The sequence below is a fragment of the Chanodichthys erythropterus genome, chromosome 15 (assembly GCF_024489055.1).
Source record: "Chanodichthys erythropterus isolate Z2021 chromosome 15, ASM2448905v1, whole genome shotgun sequence".
NCBI classification, from domain to species: Eukaryota; Metazoa; Chordata; class Actinopteri; order Cypriniformes; family Xenocyprididae; genus Chanodichthys; species Chanodichthys erythropterus.
The window spans coordinates 26,264,695-26,288,790 of NC_090235.1; the positions used below are offsets into that span (position 1 = coordinate 26,264,695).

General features: G+C 39.9%; 2 protein-coding genes across 4 annotated transcripts in view; one reads left to right on the plus strand and one right to left on the minus strand.

Annotated features, from left to right (window-relative positions):
- Positions 1 to 8,642, plus strand: part of hpca (hippocalcin) — a 47,650-nt gene extending 39,008 nt beyond the window's left edge. The window contains exons 4-5 of the mRNA XM_067411816.1: positions 1,363 to 1,468; positions 5,610 to 8,642. Coding sequence (XP_067267917.1) covers positions 1,363 to 1,468; positions 5,610 to 5,707 — 204 coding nt within the window. The 3' untranslated portion in view covers positions 5,708 to 8,642. The remainder of the gene's footprint in view (positions 1 to 1,362; positions 1,469 to 5,609) is intronic.
- Positions 8,643 to 9,281: 639 nt separating this feature from the next.
- tmem54b (transmembrane protein 54b) lies at positions 9,282 to 21,228 on the minus strand. Of its 3 annotated transcripts, XM_067412059.1 has the most exons (7): positions 20,942 to 21,228; positions 20,067 to 20,260; positions 18,400 to 18,450; positions 17,976 to 18,035; positions 15,896 to 16,093; positions 10,235 to 10,381; positions 9,282 to 9,958 (listed from the first exon to the last, which is right to left on the minus strand). In XM_067412059.1, the coding sequence occupies exons 1-7, from the start codon at positions 20,952 to 20,954 to the stop codon at positions 9,740 to 9,742; spliced, it is 882 nt and encodes a 293-aa protein (XP_067268160.1). In that variant the 5' UTR covers positions 20,955 to 21,228; the 3' UTR covers positions 9,282 to 9,739. The 3 variants fall into 3 exon arrangements, with proteins under 3 accessions (XP_067268160.1, XP_067268161.1, XP_067268162.1); XM_067412060.1 differs by lacking the exon at positions 18,400 to 18,450; XM_067412061.1 differs by lacking the exon at positions 10,235 to 10,381.
- Between the last annotated feature and the right edge of the window lie 2,868 nt (positions 21,229 to 24,096).

The window sequence follows — 24,096 nt, forward strand, 5'->3', positions numbered from 1 at the left end:
TGTAAAGGTTTAGGCTTATTGATCTCTTATGACGGTTAGAATTTAGCAGATAGCATCTCACAAATTATGGATCAAGAAATCCTCCTGTTTGTTGACTTGTTGAGTGACTTATAATGTTGGATGAAAGAAAAACATTGTCTTTTATCTTTTAAGAAATGGAAAAATTTAAATACTTGAATGAAACAGATGCAATATTTCATTTATGTTGAGCAGTTTTTCTTACCCACCTAATATGTTACTTATAGGCACATAGCCTTTCATGCTCCTTTTACTGAAGCCTCAATATTTGTCACCTTTGATTTTCTCAAAATGATTAAAATTGATCATAAACCGACATAGACAATGTTCAGGATAGCACACTACCATAAAATATTACTATTTCCGCATTGTATAGTATGTACGGTATACTTTGTATACCATCTGGTTCTAAAAAAATAGCATTCTATTCTGACAAAATTAAAAATAATATTACAAAAATCTTTAAATTTCTTTCTTTTTTTAAATAGCAGGCTGTATACTGCATAGTATTCAGCAAGTAAGCTTCCATTTCAAACTCAGACATACATCTCCTTCTAAGTGCATGTACAGTACAAGTCTTCATAATTTCTGAAAGCACCGAGATGAGAAGCCTGACCCCTGGTGGAGAGATCAAGCACAAACATTAGCGAGCTGTCCCAGATGAATGCTCCCCTGTCAGCCGGTGCTGTGGGAATTGAGAATCTATTAGCATGTGCTTAGCATGCTCAGCCGGTACTTGTCTCCCTCGACCAGGCTTGGCAAAGCGCCGTTGTGTGCGATGCCTGACTGGCGAAGCCTGTGGGGAAGATCGCGGCGATAGGGGAGGGCCGTAGGCCCCTCGTTGACTCTCTTCTCTGTTGGATTAACAAGTTAAATTTAACCAGGGTTTATCCTTGTGTGTGCAGAACGGTGGGATTATCCGCAAGCTCATGGAGGTTACAGTTGGCTGGCGCTGAGAGATTGCAGCGTGTTGCATATTTTATCACTGCGACTGCTTTTAAAAGGTGGAGGGCTAAGCCGAGAGTACAGCATCAGCAGTCTGCCCAACTGTGAATGTCATTATCCCTCAAAACATTACATAATTGATTGACTTAAAACCGACTTCTCTGATTTAGTGGATATGGCAAGTGAATGAGCTGAAAAAGCCTATGAAGTTTCCCATTTGAGTTTGCTTTCTACTTTAGGGCTCATGTTGAATCTCGGTGAAGGATGAAATGCTAATGGAACTGAGTATTGGATAGGCGGCCTAGGCCCAACCTGTGAAGGCCAGATAAAGGTGGTCTACTGATATTTTAGCTTTTCTTTTTTTCTTTTAACCTGGTTCATTATTCATATCTCTAACAGGCCATTTATAAGATGGTGTCATCGGTGATGAAAATGCCTGAGGATGAATCCACACCAGAGAAGAGGACGGATAAGATATTCAGACAAATGGACCTGAACAATGATGGTAAGATGTGGACCAGTTCTTGACCATTTGAATTCATTTTGAATTGAAATGACAAAATGGCCTGGTGTGATTATTAAACAGAAAAAGTGTGATTTAATTAAATAAATGTATAGACTGTGTGCTCTCAGAGAACGTATGGGCTTCATCACCTGGTATTTTCAGCAGTCTCAAGGTGGTGCATAAGAATGCTCGGTTTACCATAATACTTTTTTTTCTTCTTTCTTTCAAAAAGCAATATAAATATACACTGTATAAATCGAATAATGTGGCACCAGTGCTGTAACCGGTAACCACCAAAAAAAAGTATAGTAGCACCTATGAATTGTACACTACCTTTCAAAAGTTTGGATTTAAAAAGAAAGAAAAAGAAAAAAGTTATACTTTTATTCAGCAAGGATGCATTAAATTAATCAGTAACCCCAAACAGTATTGTACATGCAAATTAATAAATTACAACAGTAATATATATTTTTTTAAATCACCATGAAATCAAAATTGAAGATTTTTTTGCTTTAGTATGTTACCCTTAAAGGTGCCCTAGAATGCTTATACACAAGATGTAATATAAGTCTAAGGTGTGCCCTGAATGTGTCTGTGAAGTTTCATCTTAAAATACCCTATAGATTTTTTTTACTCAGTTTTTTAACTGCCTATTTTGGGGAATCATTATAAATGTGCCGATTCAGCTTCCTTCCCCTGTAAATGTTTGCGCTCCCCGCCCCCGAGCTTGCGACTCTATAATACATTAGTGTTGTCAAAAGTACCGACTTCGGTACCTAGTCGGTACTGAAATTTTAAAAACGTGACGCTTTGAGCGCTGTTGTGCGGATGCGTAAACATCTCTGATTGGCCGTTGTTTTCACGGCTCATCGGATATGTCTGTGATAGGCTTCAATGATCAACGCTGTAAAAACGTTGTAAATAGTCATCAATTAAACTCTTCGCTAAGCGCTTACACAGATACACACGGGAGCGTTTGAAAGCAGGCGTCTATCGCGGATCGGTCCACTGTTAGACGCCTGCTTTCAATCGCTCGCGCTCCCACTTTCAAAACGCTTTCAAATTCAAACACTTCCGTGTGCTTTCAAATGCTCCCACGCGTTGATCATTGTTGCCAATCACAGGCATATCCGATGAGTGCGTCAACACAATAGCCAATCAGAGATGTTTATGAATCCGCTCAACAGCGCTCAAAGCGTCACGTTTTTAAAATTTCAGTACCGATAGGTACCGAAGTCGGTACTTTTGACAACACTATAATACATTGCATAAACAAAGTTCACACAGCTAATATAACCCTCAAAATGGATCTTTACAAAGTGTTCGTCATGCATGCTTCGGATCATGTGAGTATAGTATTTATTTGGGTGTTTATATTTGATTCTGAATGAGTTTGATAGTACTTCATGGCTAAAGCTAACATTGCACACAGTTGGAGAGATTTATAAAGAATGAAGATGTGTTTATGAATTATACAGACTGCAAGTGTTTAAAAAATGAAAATAACGACATGGCTCTGGCTCCATGAATACAGTAATAAACGATGGTAACTTTAACCACATTTAACAGTACATTAGCAACATGCTAACGAAACATTTAGAAAGACAATTTATAAATATCACTAAAAATATCATGTTATCATGGATCATGTCAGTTATTATTGCTCCATCTGCCATTTTTCGCTATTGTCCTTGCTTGCTTACCTAGTCTGATGATTCAGCTGTGCACAGACCCAGATGTTAATACTGGCTGCCCTGGTGTAATGCCTTGAACATGAGCTGGCATATGCAAATTTGGGGGCGACATATTAATGATCCTGACTGTTACGTCACAGTCTGTGTTATGTTGAGATTCGCCTGTTCTTCTGAGGTCTTTTGCAAAAATCAAATTTACACAAGAAGGAGGAAACAATGGTGTTTGAGACTCACTGTATGTCATTTCCATGTACTGAACTCTAATTATTTAACTATGCCAAGGTAAATTCAATTTTCCATTCTAGGGCACTTTTAAGACCGTCTATAAGCTACTGTGCTCCAAAACAATGGCAAAATTCAAATTCCGCCAATATGGATCAACGGTTTTGATATTACTTCAGCTTCTCATCAGATTTTCTGTCCAATCAAATGCTCTCTATTATCTAAAGCACCCCGCCTCCTACATAATAATTAGACGCTGAAGCTGCGACTAAAATCAGTCACTTGTTCACACATTTCCTATTTTCTAAATGGTGAATGGCACTTGGTGCACTATATATATAGGGGATAGGGAACTAAAAGATGCTTAAATATGCTTTCCATTGCGCGCACACAGTTTTGTCCGGTCCAGAGACACGATAGCACAGAGTGGATGATAAGCGCGAGTCAACACAGACCACAGAACACATCAGACGTATTTGAATTCTGCACAGAATGCTATAATTTAAAGCCATATTGAGGAGGTTAGGAGGAGAAACGGTTAGAGAATAGAAGGAAACTGAGGCTTTATCAAGCTCAACGGCTTTGGTCGAGCTGTGATATAAACAAACCACTATTGGCTATTTAAAAAAAGGGGAGGAGCTGTGGGATATGTCCCACCCTGTCTTTCTGTTTCAGTGGAAATTATGTCAACACACTGAATAATGCTCAAGTGTGGCGTTTTATATATATATATTACAATTCCAGTAATAAGTAGTGATCACCAGCAATAATAATATTACAAAAATAGTTTACACTTTATTTTAAGGTGTCTTTGTTACAGTAATTATATAATGAAGTAGTGAGTAATATTAATTAACAAACATGTACTTAATGTAGGGTTAGGAGTAGGGTTTGGTTTAGGGTTGTTTGTTTGTAATTATGTATAATTTACTGTTATTAAAGGGTTAGTTCACCCAAAAATGAAAATTATGTCATAAATGACTCACCCTCATGTCGTTCCAAACCCATAAGACCTCTGTTCATCTTCAGAACACAGTTTAAGATATTTTAGATTTAGTCCGAGAGTTTTCTGTCCCTCCATTGAAAATTTATGTACGGTATACTGTCCATGTCCAGAAAGATAATAAAAACATCATCAAAGTAGTCCATGTGACATCAGTGGGTTAGTTAGAAGTTTTTGAAGCATCGAAAATACATTTTGGTCCAAAAATAACAAAAACTACAACTATATTCAGCATTGTCTTCTCTTCCGGAATCCTTTCCATTGAATTGATTCCATTGAATCCTTTCATCTGTCGGCGTTGGTAATGCACTTTTACGTCAGCAGCGTCACTGCGGAGTTGTGAACCACACTCCGGAGCAGAAGGGGGCGGTAATGCACCAATAAGCTGGATGCCAACCGCCGTAAAACAGGAAAGAAGAAGAAGAAGAAGCGGAGTCGTGAACGCGAATTGACAACAGACCCGGAAGAGAATACAATGCATAAATGAGAATAAAATGAATACAATGAATAAAGTCGTAGTTTTTGTTATTTTTGGGCCAAAATGTATTTTCGATGCTTCAAAATGTCGCGGGTGTCCTAATCGACAAAAACAACCACAGCGACGTAAAAGTGCATTACCAACGCTGACAGATGAAAGGATTCAATGGAAAGGATTCCGGAAGAGAATACAATGCTGAATATAGTTGTAGTTTTTGTTATTTTTGGACCAAAATGTATTTTCGATGCTTCAACAAACTCTAACTAACCCACTGATGTCACATGGACTACTTTGATGATGTATTTATTACCTTTCTGGACATGGACAGTATACCGTACATACATTTTCAATGGAGGGACAGAAAGCTCTCGGACTAAATCTAAAATATCTTAAAATATCTAAAAGATCTAAGGTCTTACGGGTTTGGAATGACATGAGGGTGAGTCATTAATGACATAATTTTCATTTTTGGGTGAACTAACCCTTTAAGTACATATAACGTGTAACAAAGACACTGTAAAGTAAAGTGTTACCCAATAATAGTCACATTGACTGCATTCTAAAACTAAAGTTGACCAAAAATGCACTTTCAAGTTGAACTTTTATCATATCGCAATTCAAATTTCTATTATTATTATTATTATTATTTATTTATTTTTACTAAATCAAACCCAGTTTTTTGCAGTTGTCAGGTCAGGTCTTGCAGTGTCTTCTCTCCTAACCATTTCTGTCTTCCCTTTCTAGGCAAGTTGTCTTTGGAAGAGTTCATAAAAGGTGCCAAAAGTGATCCCTCCATTGTGCGGCTACTGCAGTGTGACCCCAGCAGCGCTTCGCAGTTTTGAGTCACTCCAGACAACCGGCACTCAATGCATGAAAGCTCTTATATCTCATTCTTCTTTGTGTTCCAGACAGAAGAGTTTTAAGAAAAAAAAAAAAAAAGTGCAACAATTTTACTTTCAGTTTTTCCCAGAAAGGACATGCGTACATCTGAAGAAACAAAGACAACACCTGCCAAGACATCCTCTGTCTGCTGCGTGTCATCCGTCCTTGTCTCTGCTAGTGGAGTGCTTGACTCCGCACACAAAAAAAAAGCGGCTGATCGTGTTCTAGTGTCCAGATTTTGGAAAAAGGAATGTTCCTTTTTAGGAATCGTGCATGCGCTCCTGACATTCCCCAACCCTCACAACCCTTTTGTGTTTAATATCTGTGCTGTTTTGTTTCTCTTCCCCTTTGTTTTATGAGGGCACAGTTCCCCTTCTACTTTTTATATTGATATTTATGTGTATATACAGTATAAATGCATATTAGAAATACAGAGGAAGGCAGTTATAGTCGTCTTTTTACTCACATGCATCTTACGGCAGTATTATGTAGCTTCAGGCAGTATCCAAATCTTAGTCTCCAATTGACCCAGTGGACTGATGGACTGAATGTTGGGATTTTTCTGCTCTGGCGCTCATGATCTTTATTTTACAAAGAGAAGGCTGAGGATCCCATTCTTGAATTCTGTTCATTTTATTATTTTTGTTGTTGTTGTTGTTGTTGTAAATATGTGGTTTGCTTCCATACTTCTTTATTTATTTTATTTTTTTGGGTTGCATTTTTATGGTGTTTATTTTACCAAGGGTGATTTTATTACTGTTGAACCGAGATGTGAGACACTTGGTGATGTATTATGAGTAAGTTGTTATTAATTCAAGGCTTTTCAATGCATTGTGGGAAATTTTTGCTTCAGGGGATACATTCCGTCGTGTTTTAAATGGAAGACACTGGTAGCACATATCATTTGAAGCGCTTCATCTGTGTGCGTGCGGTTATATGCGCGTTTGTATACGCAAGAGTGAAGGTTTGCATGTTCTGGTGTATGTATGCGTCTGTGCTAACTTTATAGTATCACTTTGTGTAGTTCAATACGATATCTTTGTATGCAAGTAAGTTTTTGATTCCCGATTTGAAGCAGCTCATGACACCTTTATCCTGCATCGTATGGTACTCAAAATCATGCTTAGGTTTTCATCAACAACATAGACCGGAATGTACAACACTATAATTTTTGATCATGTCCCACCTTCAGATAAAGAGTTTGAATACTGAAAGCGATCACTAAGGGCTTATTTTCACTCTTGAACGAACAGGTGTAAAGAGAACGCCACTGCTTTGATTTTCCTTTTCGTTTTATGCAATTACTGACATTCCATGGCCTGAGTTCTCCAGGTGCTCCTGCTTTCTACAAACATATTATTAGCTCATGAACTCAATACATGCTCACTCTCAATACATGTGTAGCTTCCATATTTGTACCGAGACCATATTTGATGCTGCACCCTCTATGGCAACTTTCCTCTATTATGTTGCATGAAAACCTCATGCGAGGACATAATGATTGTCCCCTTTTACTGACGTTGAAAAATATACTTCTGTGTTTAGAATGTCGCCTGAGAGTGATTCTTACACAACGCTGTCCTGCACCTACAGTTAATGTTTGTGTCAGGAACAACATTGGTCAACCTGGTCATGTGATCACAAAGTGCAAAGGTATTACGCAGGGTTGTGCGCCATTCAGAGCTGAATTGAGAATGCCTTTAAAATTCCTAAACGATTCCTGAATTTGGATTGTCAGTAGCAAACAAGACGCAAAATTCAGTGTGAATAGGAATGTAAGAAATTAGTTGAAATTCAAAGAAATATATGTAGCCTAACTAATTCAAGTAGAAACTCTGTTTGAAAGTCTTTAAGTTTGAAAGTTGAAGATGCTGATAGATAGATAGATAGATAGATAGATAGATAGATAGATAGATAGATAGATAGATAGATAGATAGATAGATAGATAGATAGATAGATAGATAGATAGATAGATAGATAGATAGAAAACTTAATTTCCCAGAATGCATTCAAATTTTCTTTGAATTGAAAATTGCAACTAATGAAGATCTCTGAATTTTGTGATATTTCAAATGCAATAATCCTGAGTTAAAGAACACATTTGGTATATAAATAGGCCTACTAAATCCATTTTAAAATGTTATATTCACTTCACAGTGACAATTTATAGAATATTACAGGCTTTAGTATTACATATTTGCGTGACACTTCATAATCTGTTCTTCTATGAACACACAAACACACATTCACTGTAAAAAAAAAAAACGATCATGATTTTAATAGTAAATGCTATAGTAAAAACAGTTGGTTAACAGTAGGTTTTTGGAAGTGAAAAAGAACAAGTCGTATAATTTACAGTGAAAAACTGTAAACGGCATTCTCAAATTTCATGTGTGCCACTTCACATTTGATGTATTTTCATTGAAACTATGCTTCTTAATTTTTTTCTTATCAGTTATGTACATTTTATGTTCCATCTAATCTTGTTAAATTAATGTTTATTGCATTATTTTAGTGTCGTGTGTGTTACCATGATGGTGTTTTGTGTTTGTGGGAATGACTGCATCTTTTATATAGTAGTACTACTTTCTCAGCTTGTGTAAAAGCTGCTTGTGATGAGCTGTGATTCATCATGTGACTTTCTCATCATCACCTGTTTTTGTTGGTTGCCACCAGTGTATTACAAAACAGACTTTAATAGGTTGACATTATATTAACATATCAGTTAATTAAATACTTTTTTACTGTAAATTTAAGTTAAAGGGTAAGTTCATCCAAAAATGAAAATTCTGTCATTAATTACTCGCCCTCATGTCGTTCCACACCCGAAAGACCTTCGTTCATCTTCGAAACACAAATAAAATATTTTTGATAAAATCCGATGGCTCAGTGAGGCCTGCATTGACAGCAAGATTAACACTTTGAATGCCCAGAAAGCTACTAAAGACATATTTAAAATGTTCATGTGACTACAGCGGTTCAACCTTAATGTTATGAAGCGACGAGAATACTTTTTGTGTGGCAAAAAAACAAAATAATGATTTTATTCAACAATATCTAGTGATGGGCGATTTCAAAACACTGCTTCATGAAGATTCAAAGCCTTACAAATCTTTTGTTTCGAATCAATGGTTTCAGTAAACGAGGTTTTGATACATCATAAAGTGTTTCGAAACATTTTGAAATTTCAATGGTTCACGTGACTTTGGCAGTTTGATACACACTCTGAACCACTGATTCGTAAAGCTTCGAAGCTTCATGAAGCAATGTTTTGAAATCGCCCATCACTAGATATTGTTGAATAAAGTTATTTTGTTTTTTATTTTGGCGCACAAAAAGTATTCTCGTCGCTTCATAACATTAAGGTTGAACCGCTGTAGTCACATGAACTGTTTAAAATATGTCTTTAGTAGCTTTCTGGGCATTGAAAGTGTTAATTATCTTGCTGCCATCAGATTTTATCAAAAATATCTTAATTTGTGTTCTGAAGATGTACAAATGTCTTACAGGTTTGGAACAACATGAGGGTGAGTAATAAATGACAACATTTTAATTTTTGAGTGAACTAAACCTTGAAATCTAAAATGTTGCTAGCATATTTTTACCGTAAATTTCACTGATTTATTTATTTATTTATTTTACAGTAGAGACTTTCTATTGACTTTATAGTGAGTTATAATTTTTATAGTGAGCTAATAGAGTCTCAGAAACCTTTCTAAATATTTTCCATTTTCATTAAGATATTATTTATTGTGTTTAATAGGCCTAGTTATTGGTGATTTCAGCATTTAGGCTATTAATGCCATGTGGGGAATTTTTTACCCTCCAAAGTATGCAAAACCTGACACTCACTTTTCTCTCTCTGGACAGCATAAACCAGACGCTATTAAATATATAGGTATATTTCATAAAGACAACACACTCTACAAGCATGTAACATTGGTCTGTCTTCCAAAGACTTTAAAATGGCCGGCCACGGTCTGGTTCAAATTCAGATCCAGATACTGGACCGTTCCAGCGCCGCCCGGTTGAACGGGGATGAGGAGAGGTTTTGGCGGTACTGGCCGGAGGACACGGAACGGTGCGGGTGAGAGTTGCAGGGTGGCTTGTACCGCTCTGGGGGTCTAACGGACAACCTCCGCTCCTCGTCTCCTTCATAACGACTGAATGGAGGTGCGTAGCGGGGCTCGGACGCTCCCGGGGTTTTCATCTGAAAAGGAACACAGTGATGCCGCTTTACAGTATGACTGCAGTATGAGTCACCGAACACACCCTCTCTCACACATACGCGCGCATACGGGGGACCGTGAGTCAGTCACACACACACACACACACACACGTGTTACTATTCTCTCAAGCATCTATTAGAAGGACAGCATGAGTTGTCAGATGTACAGTACACATGGAAACTCTAAAGCGCTGATTATTTTTAATAGTGCAAATTTTATCTCCCTTGAGTATCAGTGCAGAGTCGCCCAGCACATACCAATCTGTTCTCATCTTGGAAATGTTGTTTGCGGAGGCACCAGGGCTGAACGAGGTAGGAGATGGAGAGCTTAAATAAGCGGCAGGAGAACACCATCTCCACTGCACTCATTAGTATCAACGGGACCCACAGAACAATCGTGGTGCTCTGAGAGAGAGAGAAAGAATTAGCCTTCATTTATTGCGATTACACGTGTTTACTGTGAGTGCACCGGGTGATCGTGACCAGTGCACTTTTTTCTTTTTCTTTTTTTTTTACTGTTTTACTCTTTTTCTGAACAATTTTGTAACCCCAACCTTGCTGTAGCCTACTGTTCATTATACTTTTTTATTATTATTTTTTATTATTGAGATTGTACAAACAAGGGTACATTAGCTACAATATTGAACCTGCATATTTGTATTGCATTCAAGTTTTTTCCAAATTCATTTTTAATGTCAGTTTTTATTTTTTCAAACATAGGAATTTTTTCAACCCATTTAACATTTAACTAGCAAATATAACAATTACATCAAAAATAAATACTAGATTTTTATCACCATCAAATGAGAAACACCTTAAAGGGTTAGTTCACCCAAAACAGCCTACTCACCCCCATGTTATTCCAAACCTGTAAGACCTTTGTTCATCTTCGGAAAACAAATTAAGATATTTCTGATAAAATCCGAGAGCTCTTTGACTCCTCCATAGACAGCTGTATAACTACTACTACTAAAATCATTGTTAAAATAGTCTGTAAATATGGAAGTGCTGCACTGTGCTTATGCATCAACTGTGTAGGACACTGACAGGGAAGAGAAGAAATTGTTGAATAAAGTCGTTATTTTTGTTTAGTTTTTGTGGACAAAAAGTATTCTTGTCGCTTTAACATTTCAACATTAAAATTTTAACCCTGAACCTACCTTTCTGTACGTTGAAAGTGGTCTGGCTGTCTATTGAGGAGTCATATACCTCTCGGATTTCATCAAAAATATCTTAATTTGTGTTCCGAAGATGAACAAAGGTCTTACGGGTGTAGAACGACATGAGGATGAGTAATAAATGACAGAAATTTCATTTTTGGGTGAACTAACCTTTTAACATCACCTACAAAATTACCAATATTCTTAACATCTTTTTGTAAACAATACTGTATACTCACACTCTAGCATACTCTACACATTTTAAAGTATTTTATTTTATGTTGTGTACTGGCCCATATACAGTCACCTTGACACCTATGGTTTGGAAGCAGCAATGCCATTAAATTGGGTTATTACACTGTGCCATAATTAGTTTATTCCATTAATTAACATGTCCAATAACAATGGGGTTACTGAGATAAAACGAGTAGTTTTTGGCTGATCATGTGATCTCAGCTCCAATTAGGCTACTGACATCACTTCAAAAATTCACATTAATTTCTCTATCTGTAAAACTTTTTAATGAGGTAGAAATTACTAAGTGCACTTTTAATGAGTAGAGATTCTCATTGTGAACAAAATGATCAGATCCATTGTGCTCCTTTGAATATCTAAAAATAGGGATTATGACAAAAGAAAAGGTTATTTCTACAACTGTAACTGTGCACATTTGTGAGTTTTAAGTTAATGAGCACAATATGATGAAATCCAATGAAATACATCAGAAAAGCAGCAGTTTAATACTGACATCAACACTGGCAATTCCAATAAAACCCAATTTAGCCATTATAAATGTTAAAGGTACGCTGAAATGTGACCCAATTCCGATTTTTTTTTTTTTTTTTTTTTTCTCCAGATGTGTTCTATAACTTCGGATCGGTTTCAGGCCTCATTCATATGTGGAAATAAATCAGATATGTGCCAATGCGACTGTCATGCAAACAGGCAGATCAGATTTTCTGAGGCACAGCGGTACGTCATTAAAACTGTGACAATTTGGTACTTCTCTGCGGTTAAAGGTGCCCTAGAATTAAATATTGAATTTATATTGGCATAGTTGAATAACAAGAGTTCAGTACATGGAAATGACATACACTGAGTTTCAAACTCATTGTTTCCTCCTTCTTATATAAATCTCATTTGTTTAAAAGACCTCCGAAGAACAGGCGAATCTCAACATAACACAGACTGTTACGTAACAGTCGGGGTCTACGCCCCCAATGTTTGCATATGCCAGCCCATAATCGAGGCATTAGACAAGGTCAGAACGTCTGGATGTGCACTGCTGAATCATCAGACTAGGTAAGCAAGCAAGAACAACAGCGAAAAGTGGCAGATGGAGCAATAACTGTCATGATTCATGATATCATGATATTTTTAGTGATATTTGTAAATTGTCTTTCTAAATGTTTCGTTAGCATGTTGCTAATGTACTGTTAAATGTGGTTAAAGTTACCATCGTTTATTACTGTATTCACAGAGACAAGAGAGCCGTCGCTATTTTCATTTTTAAACACTTGCAGTCTGTATAATGCATAAACACAACTTCATTCTTTATAAATCTCTCCAACAGTGTGTAATGTTAGCTTTAGCCACGCAGCATAGCCTCAAACTCATTCAGAATCAAATGTAAACATCCAAATAAATACTATACTTACATGATCCAATGTATGCAAGCAGCATGCATGACGAACATCTTATAAAGATCCATTTTGAGGGTTATATTAGCTGTGTAAACTGTGTTTATGCTGTTCAAGGCAAGCGCGAGCTCCTGGGGCGGGGGAGCATGAGAATTAAAGGGGCCGCAACCTATATATCGGTGCATAGTTAATGATGCCCCAAAATAGGCAGTTAAAAAATGAATAAAAAAAAATGTATGGGGTATTTTGAGCTGAAACTTCACAGACACATTCAGGGGACACCTTAGACTTATATTACATCTTTTAAAAAGAAGTTCTAGGGCACCTTTAATGACGTGATATTATTCTCAGGAGGAAGCATGTGTGGAGGTGGTAAATGACAACAACGCAGGAAACATGGAGTAGGAAAATGCAGGGCAGTGGTCGACGGCTGAAGTTACCTGCCTTCTCACCTTTTGTGGAGAACAGTCAGTTCAAGATGAAATTAAAGGCTCGTACAGAAACAAATCTGTTTTCAAGGATATGTCATGTGTGGCGCAAGAACGTGATGTTGTTTCAGATGGCATGGCAAGTGTAAGCACATGAATCGGATATGGGTCACAATTGAAAGAACGTCTAAACGGATGGTCAAAAAAAATTGGATATAGGCAACAAATCAGAATTGGGCACCAAGCCCTCCAGTGTAAATGAGGCCTATGTAACCTTCGGCCCTCTAGCGGTTAAAAAACAAAACTGCATGCATTTTACAGAAGAACATTGCTTTGGTTGTGCTTAGGCTCTGCGTGACTTTGCAGATGAATACAAATTCAACCTACAAATTCACAAAACTAACAGAATGCATAGCTGACATTAAAAACTGGATGACAAGAAATTTCTTATTATTAAATTCAGAAAAAACTGATTTCCTAATCTTTGGACCAAAAACTTCCTCACGAAAAAACCTTGAATACTCTCTAACACTTGACGGGTGCTCCATTAAACCTTCGTCCTCAGTTAGGAACCTGGGTGTGCTCTTTGATACCAATCTTTCATTTGAAAGTCATGTTTCTAGTATCTGTAAAACCGCCTTCTTCCATCTAAAAAATATATCTAAATTACGACATATGCTCTCAATGACAAATGCGGAACAGTTGGTTCATGCATTCATGACCTCAAGACTAGATTATTGTAACGCTCTACTGGGTGGTTGTTCTGCTCGGCTTTTAAACAAACTACAGTTGGTTCAAAATGCGGCAGCTAGAGTTCTTACTAGAACCAGAAAGTATGACCATATTAGCCCAGTTCTGTCAACATTACATTGGCTCCCTATTAAACATCGTATAGATTTTAAAATCTTGCTACTTACTTATAAAGCTCTAAATGGTTTAGCTCCCCAGTACCTAAGTGAGCTCTTAATGCATTATAGTCCTTCACGTTTATTGCGATCTCAGAATTTAGGCCAGTTGATAATACCCAGAATATCAAAATCAACTGAAGGCGGCAGATCATTTTCCTATTTAGCACCTAAACTCTGGAACAATCTTCCTAGCATTGTTCGGGAAGCAGACACACTCTGTCAGTTTAAATCTAGACTAAAAACACATCTCTTTGCTCTTGCATACACATAACACATTATCAATACATTAACATTTTTCAAATCCGTTAAAGGATTGTTACGCTGCAATAATTAGGTCGGCCGGAACCGAGAACATTTCCTATAACACTAGATATACCTATACATCAGAACAAGAATGGCATCTACGCTAATATCTGTCTCTCTGCTTATCCTGAGGTTTGCCGGGTGCTGGATCCAGGCCGTATCCAGGTCAGATGGAGAACCTGCGTCTGGACCTGACTACAACGTAGCCCAGGATCCCCGTATCCGCTTACATATATTTATATATAATCGATTTTTAATCTCTATAATAAAAATGTACAATTCAGATTTTGATCTCCATATACATTTACATATATATATCTTCCAAGGGGTTTTTTCCCTCCTAGGACTTTTTTCCCAGTGCTAGCACGCTGGGTTTTTCTCCTAGGGGTTTTTTCCACCCCTGGAAGTCAGCCGACATTGGCTTAATGTAGCACCATCTTGTATATGTTACATATTACCACGCTTGTTTGTACAGTTTTAACCACTTCCCTTTTTTTCTGTGCTTCTAATATGTAAAGCTGCTTTGAAACAATTACCAATTGTAAAAGCGCTATATAAATAAATTTGACTTGACTTGACTTGACTTGAATATGACTCTTCACAAAAGATAATGTTGAGTAATAAATACATGGTAACACTTTAGTTTAGGGACCAATTCAGACTATTAACTAGTTGCTTATTAGCATGCATATTACTAGGATATTGGCTGTTTATTAGTACTTATAAAGTACATATTAATGACCATATTCTACATCCTTTAATCCTACCAAATGCCTACCTTACTAACTATTAATAAGCAGTAATTAGGAGTTTATTGAGGCAAAAGTCGTAGTTAATAGTTAGCTAATAGTGAGAACTTGACCCTAATCTAAAGTGTGACCAAAAACACCATCTCTGCATTGCTTTTACAAAATTTCAAATCCCTTAGTTCTTGGCATCTCTGAAAAGCCAAGCCAATGTTGATTCTTGTTTTATTACGAGCTCTGTCGTGTTTCATTTTGCCAGCAGACTCTCCTCTGTTCTGCATTTTTTTAAACGAGTGATTCCCCAGAGGTTCGTGATTTAGCGTGCTTCATGACAACCTTTCTTACTTGTTGTAACAACTAACCTATGCCACTCCCACACCATATATGCGTCAAAGTAGCCGGAGCAACTTTTCTCTATTTACGAATATGACGAGACACTCACGGGCGAGTATGCAATTTCCTGCAAAAAGGAAGATTTAAGTCTAAAATATAAATACTTATAATAAGTTTATAGTAAATCAGTGTAAGACAAAAACACATTTTGGAATAAGGATTGATAATGTATCTCATTATTTAAATTTTGAACAAAAAAAATTACATAGTGTACCTTTAATATAAAAGTTTCGATATTTAGGCACCCAGAATATAATTACTGGTGAACCAGAAATCTATTTGCAACTTTGAAATGCAGCCAGCCATTCACCATTTTCTCTCATTTCTCCTTTGGTACTTACAAAAATACGAGTGGGGTCAAAAGGACACTCATTGGCGATGGTTAGGTGACTTCTGCCATTGCCATCACTGTAGCCACAGTAAGCGAGTAGTCTCTTGTCACCATGAATTATGGTCTTTACCAAGGACACCATCAGGCCGACGACTGAGGCGGCAGCCGCTAAACCAGCTACAGCACTTAACACGAGCAGTGACAAGGTCTACAATACAAGAGAGCAGTTTTAACAGTATTAGCAAAGAACAATTAAACTCAAGTGCCAGGCAAAGGATTTTCCTTGCAGGCTTTTCTATATCACAAAGGGATTTGTAAATTCTGAGCTCTGAAGGCACATGCAAGCTCTCTGACAAGCCAGTGATCAAACGCTAGTGAGCTCGACACAAACTCTGATGAATGAGAGAGGAAGCAGGTGTGTGTCAAAGAGGCAGAAAGAAGCGAGAGGGAGAAAAGCGTACAGAGGAAACTGACAGAGAAAGCACAAACACATAAATCAATGACAACACTTTCATGGGCTTGTTCTCATTCTTTCTTGAAAGAAACTTTTTTGAAATTCCTCAGGTATTTGTGCAATCATTGTGGACCAACAGCAGAAAAAAAACATGCATTTACTGAATACAAATCTCTCTTTTATCTAAAGCACATGTCTATGTTATAAGAACATGATGAGAGGGGAAATCTCATGAAAATATAATGTTCAATGTCACATTTAACCCCAAAATCAAAAGAAGAAAATAATAAATTAAATTTCACATAAAGAATATGAAGCTTATTATTTTTAGGTCAAATGTTATTATATAGCCTATTGACGGTTAAGCATATTTCCCCTCAAATTTTCATTATCTTAATATGTAGCATTTTGTAACTCAGGCCATTATTCTCAATAGATTAATGGTGAAATTTAATAATAATATAACAAATATTTACAATTTAAATTATATATTTATTATATATCATTACACAACATTGTCACAATTTTATATTACAGTAATATCTTCTCATTATTCTCATATTTTTATGAGAATATGAGGTAGAAATTAGCTTTATAAAATTAATGTCAATACAAACAAAACCACTAAGTGGTCTTAAAGGATTAGTCCACTTTAAAATAAACTTTTCCTGATAATTTACTCACCCCCATGTCATCCAAGATGTCCATGTCTTTCTTTCTTCAGTCGAAAAGAAATTAAAGTTTTTGATGAAAACATTCCAGGATTTTTCTCTTTATAGTAGACTTCAATGGGCACCAAACAGTTGAAGGTCAAAATAGTTTCACTGCTTCAAATTGTTCAACACGATCCCAGATGAGAAATGAGTGTCTTCTAGTGAAACCATCGCTCATTTTCTGAAAAAAAAATTAAAATTATATAAGTTTAACCTTAAATGCTCATCTTGAACTAGCTCTCTTCTCCTCCTCCTCTATTAGAATTCCAGCAGTGTAGACACTGCTAAGCATAATACTGCCCTCCACAGGCCAAAGTAACTAATTGTTATATACTATTGAACTAGCATATTGTACATAAAAATGAGTTCAAACTTTGACCTGTGGAGGGCAGTATTACGCTTAGCACTGTCTACACTGCTGGAATTCTAATAGAGGAGAAGAAGAAGAGAGCTAGTTCAAGATGAGCATTTCTGGTTAAAATGTATATAATTTTCAATTTTTTCAGCAAATGAGCGATGGTTTCACTAGATGAGACACTTATTTCTCATCTGGGATCGTGTTGAACAATCTGCAGCGAAACTATTTTGACCTTCAACTGTTTGGTGCCCATTGAAGTCCACTATAAGGAGAAAAATCCTGGAATGTTTTCATCAAAAACTTTAATTTCTTTTCGACTGAAGAAAGAAAGACAAACATCTTGGATGACATGGGGGTGAGTAAATTATCAGGAAAAGTTTATTTAAAAGTGGACTAATCCTTTAAATAAACTTCTTTCTTTTGATTATGAAGTGAAATATGATCTGAGGTTTCATGGGTTTTTGTCTGTGAAGCATTACAAGAAAATCTGTGTAGTTTCAATTACAAAATGTAAATATATTATAACTGAGAAACATAATTTGTGTACTAGAAGGGTCTTACTTACCAGTAGCCTGTTCTTCCCATTTTTGGACAGAACAATAGTCAATATCCCAATAATGACACCCTAGATAAATATAACAGCAAATTATTATGATTTCTTCTCAGTCCCCAAAATATTTGAATGCAAATATTTAGAAAATAAATTAATGCAATTGATCTAAACACGCAAAATGAAAACAATGTAAAATTTATTTTAAAGAAAAATAGCCAAGCATACATTTCAAGCTAAATATTTCACAAAAAAGAGTTGTAATGAAAGATCATTAGATTACAACAGAAAGTATGTGGCCACTGGTTTGTCAAACATTAGTGGAACACGTTAATGAACTACATCTGTGGTTATTTTACTAGTTAAAGGTGCAATAGGACATTTTCAGAGAGGCTAGCAATAGTGAGCTAGCTTTCAAAATCAAATCATAACATCCCACCCTAACTTCAGAGTGTCTCCAAAGCCACGCCTCCTCCAACGCAGCTGCTCTCTGCAAAGCGTTACAAGAGACGGCGTTAAACTATCTCATGTCTCAAAGCACATAACAATACAATAATAATGAACATAAACAACTTAAGCCGGGCACACATTTAACGACTACCTAAAACATTCTAAGACTGCGCTCAACATACAAGCGATAGTTTCCTGCTCCTGAAGCAGATTTATATACTTACACATGGAATTTGAACAGACTGTAATCGCAGACTTAGCGCAACTGGCTCTGACTGGACGTGTTTGAGCGCGATCAGTCATAAGTATCAATTTACATTCATAATCGGCCTTACAATCGTTAAGTGTGTGTGTGGGGCAGTTTTTCTTTGTAGACCGACTAAGTTTTCTCAGTGTGTTCCGTACCGTCAGCTTACGTTGGTCATCATCGGCTTTTTTTCGGCCGATTCGAAATGTTGAATTGGCGTTGGAGCTCGTTGGTCTGTCTGATCATTCTGATTGGCTGTTCAGCTACTGCTGCCTGCTGGTACGGAAAGGCATTTCATCTCACGCAGGCGCAGAACTGACGTGCTACTTGGCCGTCGGCTGTTTAGCGTCGGTTTGGTGTGTCAGGGCAACTTTGGACACAGAAGCTGCCGACGTGAGCCAACCCCGCAGTGTGCTTTCATGGCCACTAGTTCGTCGGCGTCGGCTTAAGCCACGGTCACACTAGACTTTGAAGGTGCGAAATTTCTTCGGATGCTGTAACGTCACGGTCTACAGCGTCTTTTTTATAAACATAAATTCAACATATAACTTAAAGTAATACATTTAAATTGTAAAAATACAGAACCTACTCAACTTTACTGCAAAAATATATTTCTTTTAATTCAACCAAGAGGTCATGCCGCGACGAATCGATCTTCTACTGGTTGCACGTCTTCACGTGATGCGAATTCGCAGGTCAGAGTTCACCAAACTTGAACTTTGGAACGCAGCGAAATGCGAAATTTTTCGCACAAGCTTGCGTTTCCGGTCTGACGCATTCGCATGCGTTTGAATGGAAGTCAATGGAACGAAAAGTGCAGTGTAACCGCACCTTTAGTGTGTTTGTGTCTTTTAGAGAGCTTGTACCTGACTGCTGCAGATTCATTTCGGTGTTGATACTGTTGACATGGAAACGCATAATTCTGAGTCTGAAGATGTGAACAGCTCTGGTTAGAACGTCACAGGTTGCCATCTCTTAATAACATGTTAGTTATGGCGTGAACGCAGCATAAGCTCGTTGTTTTGGAGGAACTGTTAAAGGTGGATGCTGCTTGTTTGCGGTGCTCTGTCACCGTGTCTATACTCTGCATGACATATGATGTCTGCGCAAACGGTGTGCGAGGGAATGGATAAATACGTTGGCAGGCTGGTAGGACATCATTTCATTCGGACTGAATATAATGACTGAATGAACATTTTATGGTCCTACGCCTTCCATAAACGATATATATTTATAAAAATACATTTAGACCGTTTAACATGATTGCTATCAGGATATGAGGAGACTTTCAACCAGTATGACAAAAAAAATCACCTATTGCACCTTTAATACTCTGTAAACAAATGGCTTGCAGTATGCAAAAGACAGGACAAAATATTCCTCTGGTGGATAAGATCAAGTTGCCTCACCAGCAGGCCCGCTGTCAGAGCTATGACGTTAGAAATGGCGCTTTCCATGGCCTGTCCCCGCTGCAAGCTGAAGTGTCTCAGCACCACACCATGGACCAGAGCGCTCAGCAGGAAGTTCACATGCCCTACTAACACCATACAAAGGCCCATCTTCATTAGCCCCTTCTGCTCCTCCAGATTGCCACAACACACCCCTGAGAGGGGGGGAGAGAGAGAGCTGATGGGATACCAAATGAAGCCAAGAGCTCTGTGCTGAATTTACTGTCATTCAATGAATTTACAGCCTCCAGTACCTTCCTCTCAACTACATAAACATTAAGTTAAGACTCGGAGAGGAGAAAAGGGTCGTATTTTCAAATGGCTGTGCTGACAAGCGTTACAGATATTTTGCGGGTGTGCTCTGGAAAGGACTGTGAAAGCTGAAGGAAAGATTAGAAGTGGAGCAGAGCAGTGTGGGTGGACATTATTTCACAGCAAACACAAAGGCTTCACTGATCCACTGAGGACAGGGTTTGGGCTGCAGGAGAGATGTCACCTCAGTTAATCATTACACACTTTGTACACTTGGCACAGCAAACTCAACCGATAATGGCTCGTTAGACTTTTGGGAAATGAAAAAAAGTTTGTGACAGTGCTGATGGGGAAATGCCTCATGATTTTCTAAGTAATAAGTCTTGCAGATTGTAATTTGCTTGGTACAACCATAAACAGAACTTCTATAAGATTGACATATGAAGTGTATTTTCCATGAAGATTTTTAGAAACAAATGCATAATGAGAATTGTCTTTTCTCAGTATTGCAAAAAGAACAAAAAATCACCTGTCAGATTCAAAATCATTTACGAACATTTATTTTGATTGTCTCAGTGACTCACCTGAATTACCCATTGAACAAAATCTAGTTTAAGCCTTCGGTTAGCTCATGGCACCTCTGTATATAGGCTATTCCAAGAGAGAGGAGCTGCACCTCCTGTCTGTACTGTCCCGATCACACGCGTGTTTGTGTGAAGATTGAAGGAATGTGCCCCGGATATTCACTTACAGGCTGGTCAGCCTTTGAGCAAAGACTAGCTTTGAGGCTGTTAAGTAATCATTTGTTAAATGGTCAATTTTCCTGTTTTGATATCCTGAAAAATATTCCAGCAACTGGATTCAGTGTGTCTTAATGCCACAGGAGACAGGATAATAAATTATGTAGATTCTCTCCACAAGAGGGACACAAACACAAAGGGGAAGAGAACTGCATTTCATTGACAGTTCTCTGTTGGAGAACATAATGTTTGAATACATTATAGACTATATGCTTTCTTGTTGGTGAATTATGGGCTATAAAATTGCTCATTTTTAGGCTACTTCATTTCCAGTTTGCTAAATTTTTATCCTTTTATATTATAATTATCGCAACAATACAATTGAAGAATAATAATAGTGGAAAAATGCTACTTTTTTGTTATATAGCTAAAGGGCAACAAAACAATGAAATGCAAGATGAGAATGAAATTTTTAATAATGAAGGCATGATTTTGAACCACTTTAATTTTATTTTATATGCGGGGCATGTTGAAGTTATGGCATATTATATAGGTAGGCTATAGAGGAAGAGTAGGCTACCTCAGACTTGAAAAACAGGCTGAGTAGATGAGCCCATCACAGCTCGTTCCGTTTCTGTCCTGTGTCGTAGAGTGTAGTGCCCTCTCTGTGTTAGCGGCGGTACTTCGGCTCTACCCTCACATGGTACCGCACGCGGGCATCATTAGCAAATACACCAACGTATTTTTACAGTCTATGATTAATATTAAATGTATCACACAAGAATGTCTAAAAATATTTATGTCTAAATACTGATATTTATTATGCACTTTCAGAGAAAAAAAAAGGTTCAATGGGGTTCTATAGATGTCACGGCACACACGAAGACAAACAGGGTAGGTCCAATTGCAGGTATTTATTGGGGTAATCCAAAGCGTAAATCCAGAAACAGGCAAGGGTCAAAATCCATGATAACAGTCCGTACACAAAACAAGAAAAACACAACGAAAACCAAAACAGAGAAACCAGGAACGTTCGTGAAGACACCATAACAAGGGCAGAGACAAACCAGGTATAAATAGACAGACACTAATGAATAAACACAAAACAGCTGTGTGCAATGAGTGGGATAATGAGTCCAGGAGTGAGTATGGGTAATGTAGTCCAAGGGGTGAAAACAAGAGTCCGGAATGGAGTGCCCTCTAGTGGCTGACTAGGGCACTCTCACTAGTGATCATGACATTACCCCTCCTCAAAGGAGCGGCTACCAGACGCTCCACCAGACAACAAAAACAAAAAACACAAAAACTCAGGAGGGAGGTGGACAGGAGGAGGATCAGGGGGAGGGATGGTGGGCCAGGACCAGAGCCCCCAACCAAAGACCAGGGGGGAGCCGGTGGAACAGACCACGGGGGCTCTAAGAGGGTCGGGGTCCTGGCTGAATGCCAGGGCGGCACTGGAGGAACTGACCAGGCGGGTTCCCTGGGGTCTGGAGTCCTGGCTGGTTGCCAGGGCGGCGCTGGAGGAACTGACCAGGCGGGTTCCAGCGGTTCCAACGGCCGGGGCAGTGGCAGCAGGGCAGGAAGCCTAGACGACGGCGGCGGCAGGGCAGATATCCTGGGCGGCGGCGGTGGCGGCAGGGCTGGCGGCCTGGGCGGCGGTGGCGGCAGGGCTGGCGACCTGGGCGGCGGTGGCGGTGGCGGCAGGGCTGGCGACCTGGGCGGCGGCGGGGCTGGCGGCAGGGCTGGCAGCCTGGGCGGCGGCGGCGGCGGCGGGGCTGGCGGCCCGGGCGGCGGCAGCAGGGCAGAAGGCTTGGATGACAGCGGCAGTACAGAAGATCTGGGCGATGGCGGCAGGGCAGACCAAGGTTGCTCTGTGGCCGTGTCAGGGAGAGCGGGCAGCTCGGGGACGACCTCCGTGGTCGCATCAGGAAGAGCGGACAGCTCGGTGATGGCAGCAGGCTCGGGCTGCTCAGGCGGCAGGGCAAGGCGCTTCGGTGGCGCCGGCAGTCCACGGGGCGTCTCTGGCGCCGGCAGGGCAGGGGGGTGCTGTGGCGCCGGATGGCAAGGGCGATCGGTGGCGCCGGCAGGGCAAGGCGCTTCGGTGGCGCCGGCAGGGCAAGGCGCTCGGTGGCGCCGGCAGGGCAAGGCGCTTCGGTGGCGCCGGCAGGGCAAGGCGCTTCGGTGGCGCCGGCAGGGCAAGGCGCTGCGGTGGCGCCGGCTGGGCAAGGCGCCGGTGGCGCCGGCAGGGCAAGGCGCTTCGGTGGCGCCGGCAGGGCAAGGCGCTTCGGTCGCGCCGGCAGGGCAAGGCGCTTCGGTGGCGCCGGCAGGGCAAGGCGCTTCGGTGGCGCCGGCAGGGCAAGGCGCTTCGGTGGCGCCGGCAGGGCAAGGCGCTTCGGTGGCGCCGGCAGGGCAAGGCGCTTCGGTGGCGCCGGCAGGGCAAGGCGCTTCGGTGGCGCCGGCAGGGCAAGGCGTCTCGGTGGCGCCGGCAGGGCAAGGCGCTCGGTGGCGCCGGCAGGGCAAGGCGCTTCGGTGGCGCCGGCAGGGCAAGGCGCTTCGGTAACCCACGAACAACCACCAAAGTGGTCTCCAGGCCTTGTAGGACGGAGGAAGCCCTTTTCCTCCTTCTCCTCCGCTTATGAGGGTGTGGCGGTGGCTCACCCAAAGTGGACTCACTGGCTGGAGCGGGCTCACTGGCTGGAGCGGGCTCACTGGCTGGAGCGGGCTCACTGGCTGGAGCGGGCTCACTGGCTGGAGCGGGCTCACTGGCTGGAGCGGGCTCACTGGCTGGAGCGGGCTCACTGGCTGGAGCGGGCTCACTGGCTGGAGCGGGCTCACTGGCTGGAGCGGACTCACTGGCTGGAGCGGGCTCACTGGCTGGAGCGGACTCACTGGCTGGAGCGGACTCACTGACTGAAGCGGGCTCTGGAGTGGATTCACTGACTGAAGCGGGCTCTGGAGTGGATTCACTGACTGGAGCGGGCTCTGGAGTGGACTCACTG

Coding starts and splice junctions, on each gene's coding strand:
- tmem54b (XM_067412059.1), bottom strand. Junction 16,094..17,975: donor ATGGGAAGAACAGGCTACTG/GTAAGTAAGACC, acceptor CTTGTATTGTAG/ACCTTGTCACTGCTCGTGTT. Junction 10,382..15,895: donor TTGACCCCACTCGTATTTTT/GTAAGTACCAAA, acceptor TCTCTCTCTCAG/AGCACCACGATTGTTCTGTG.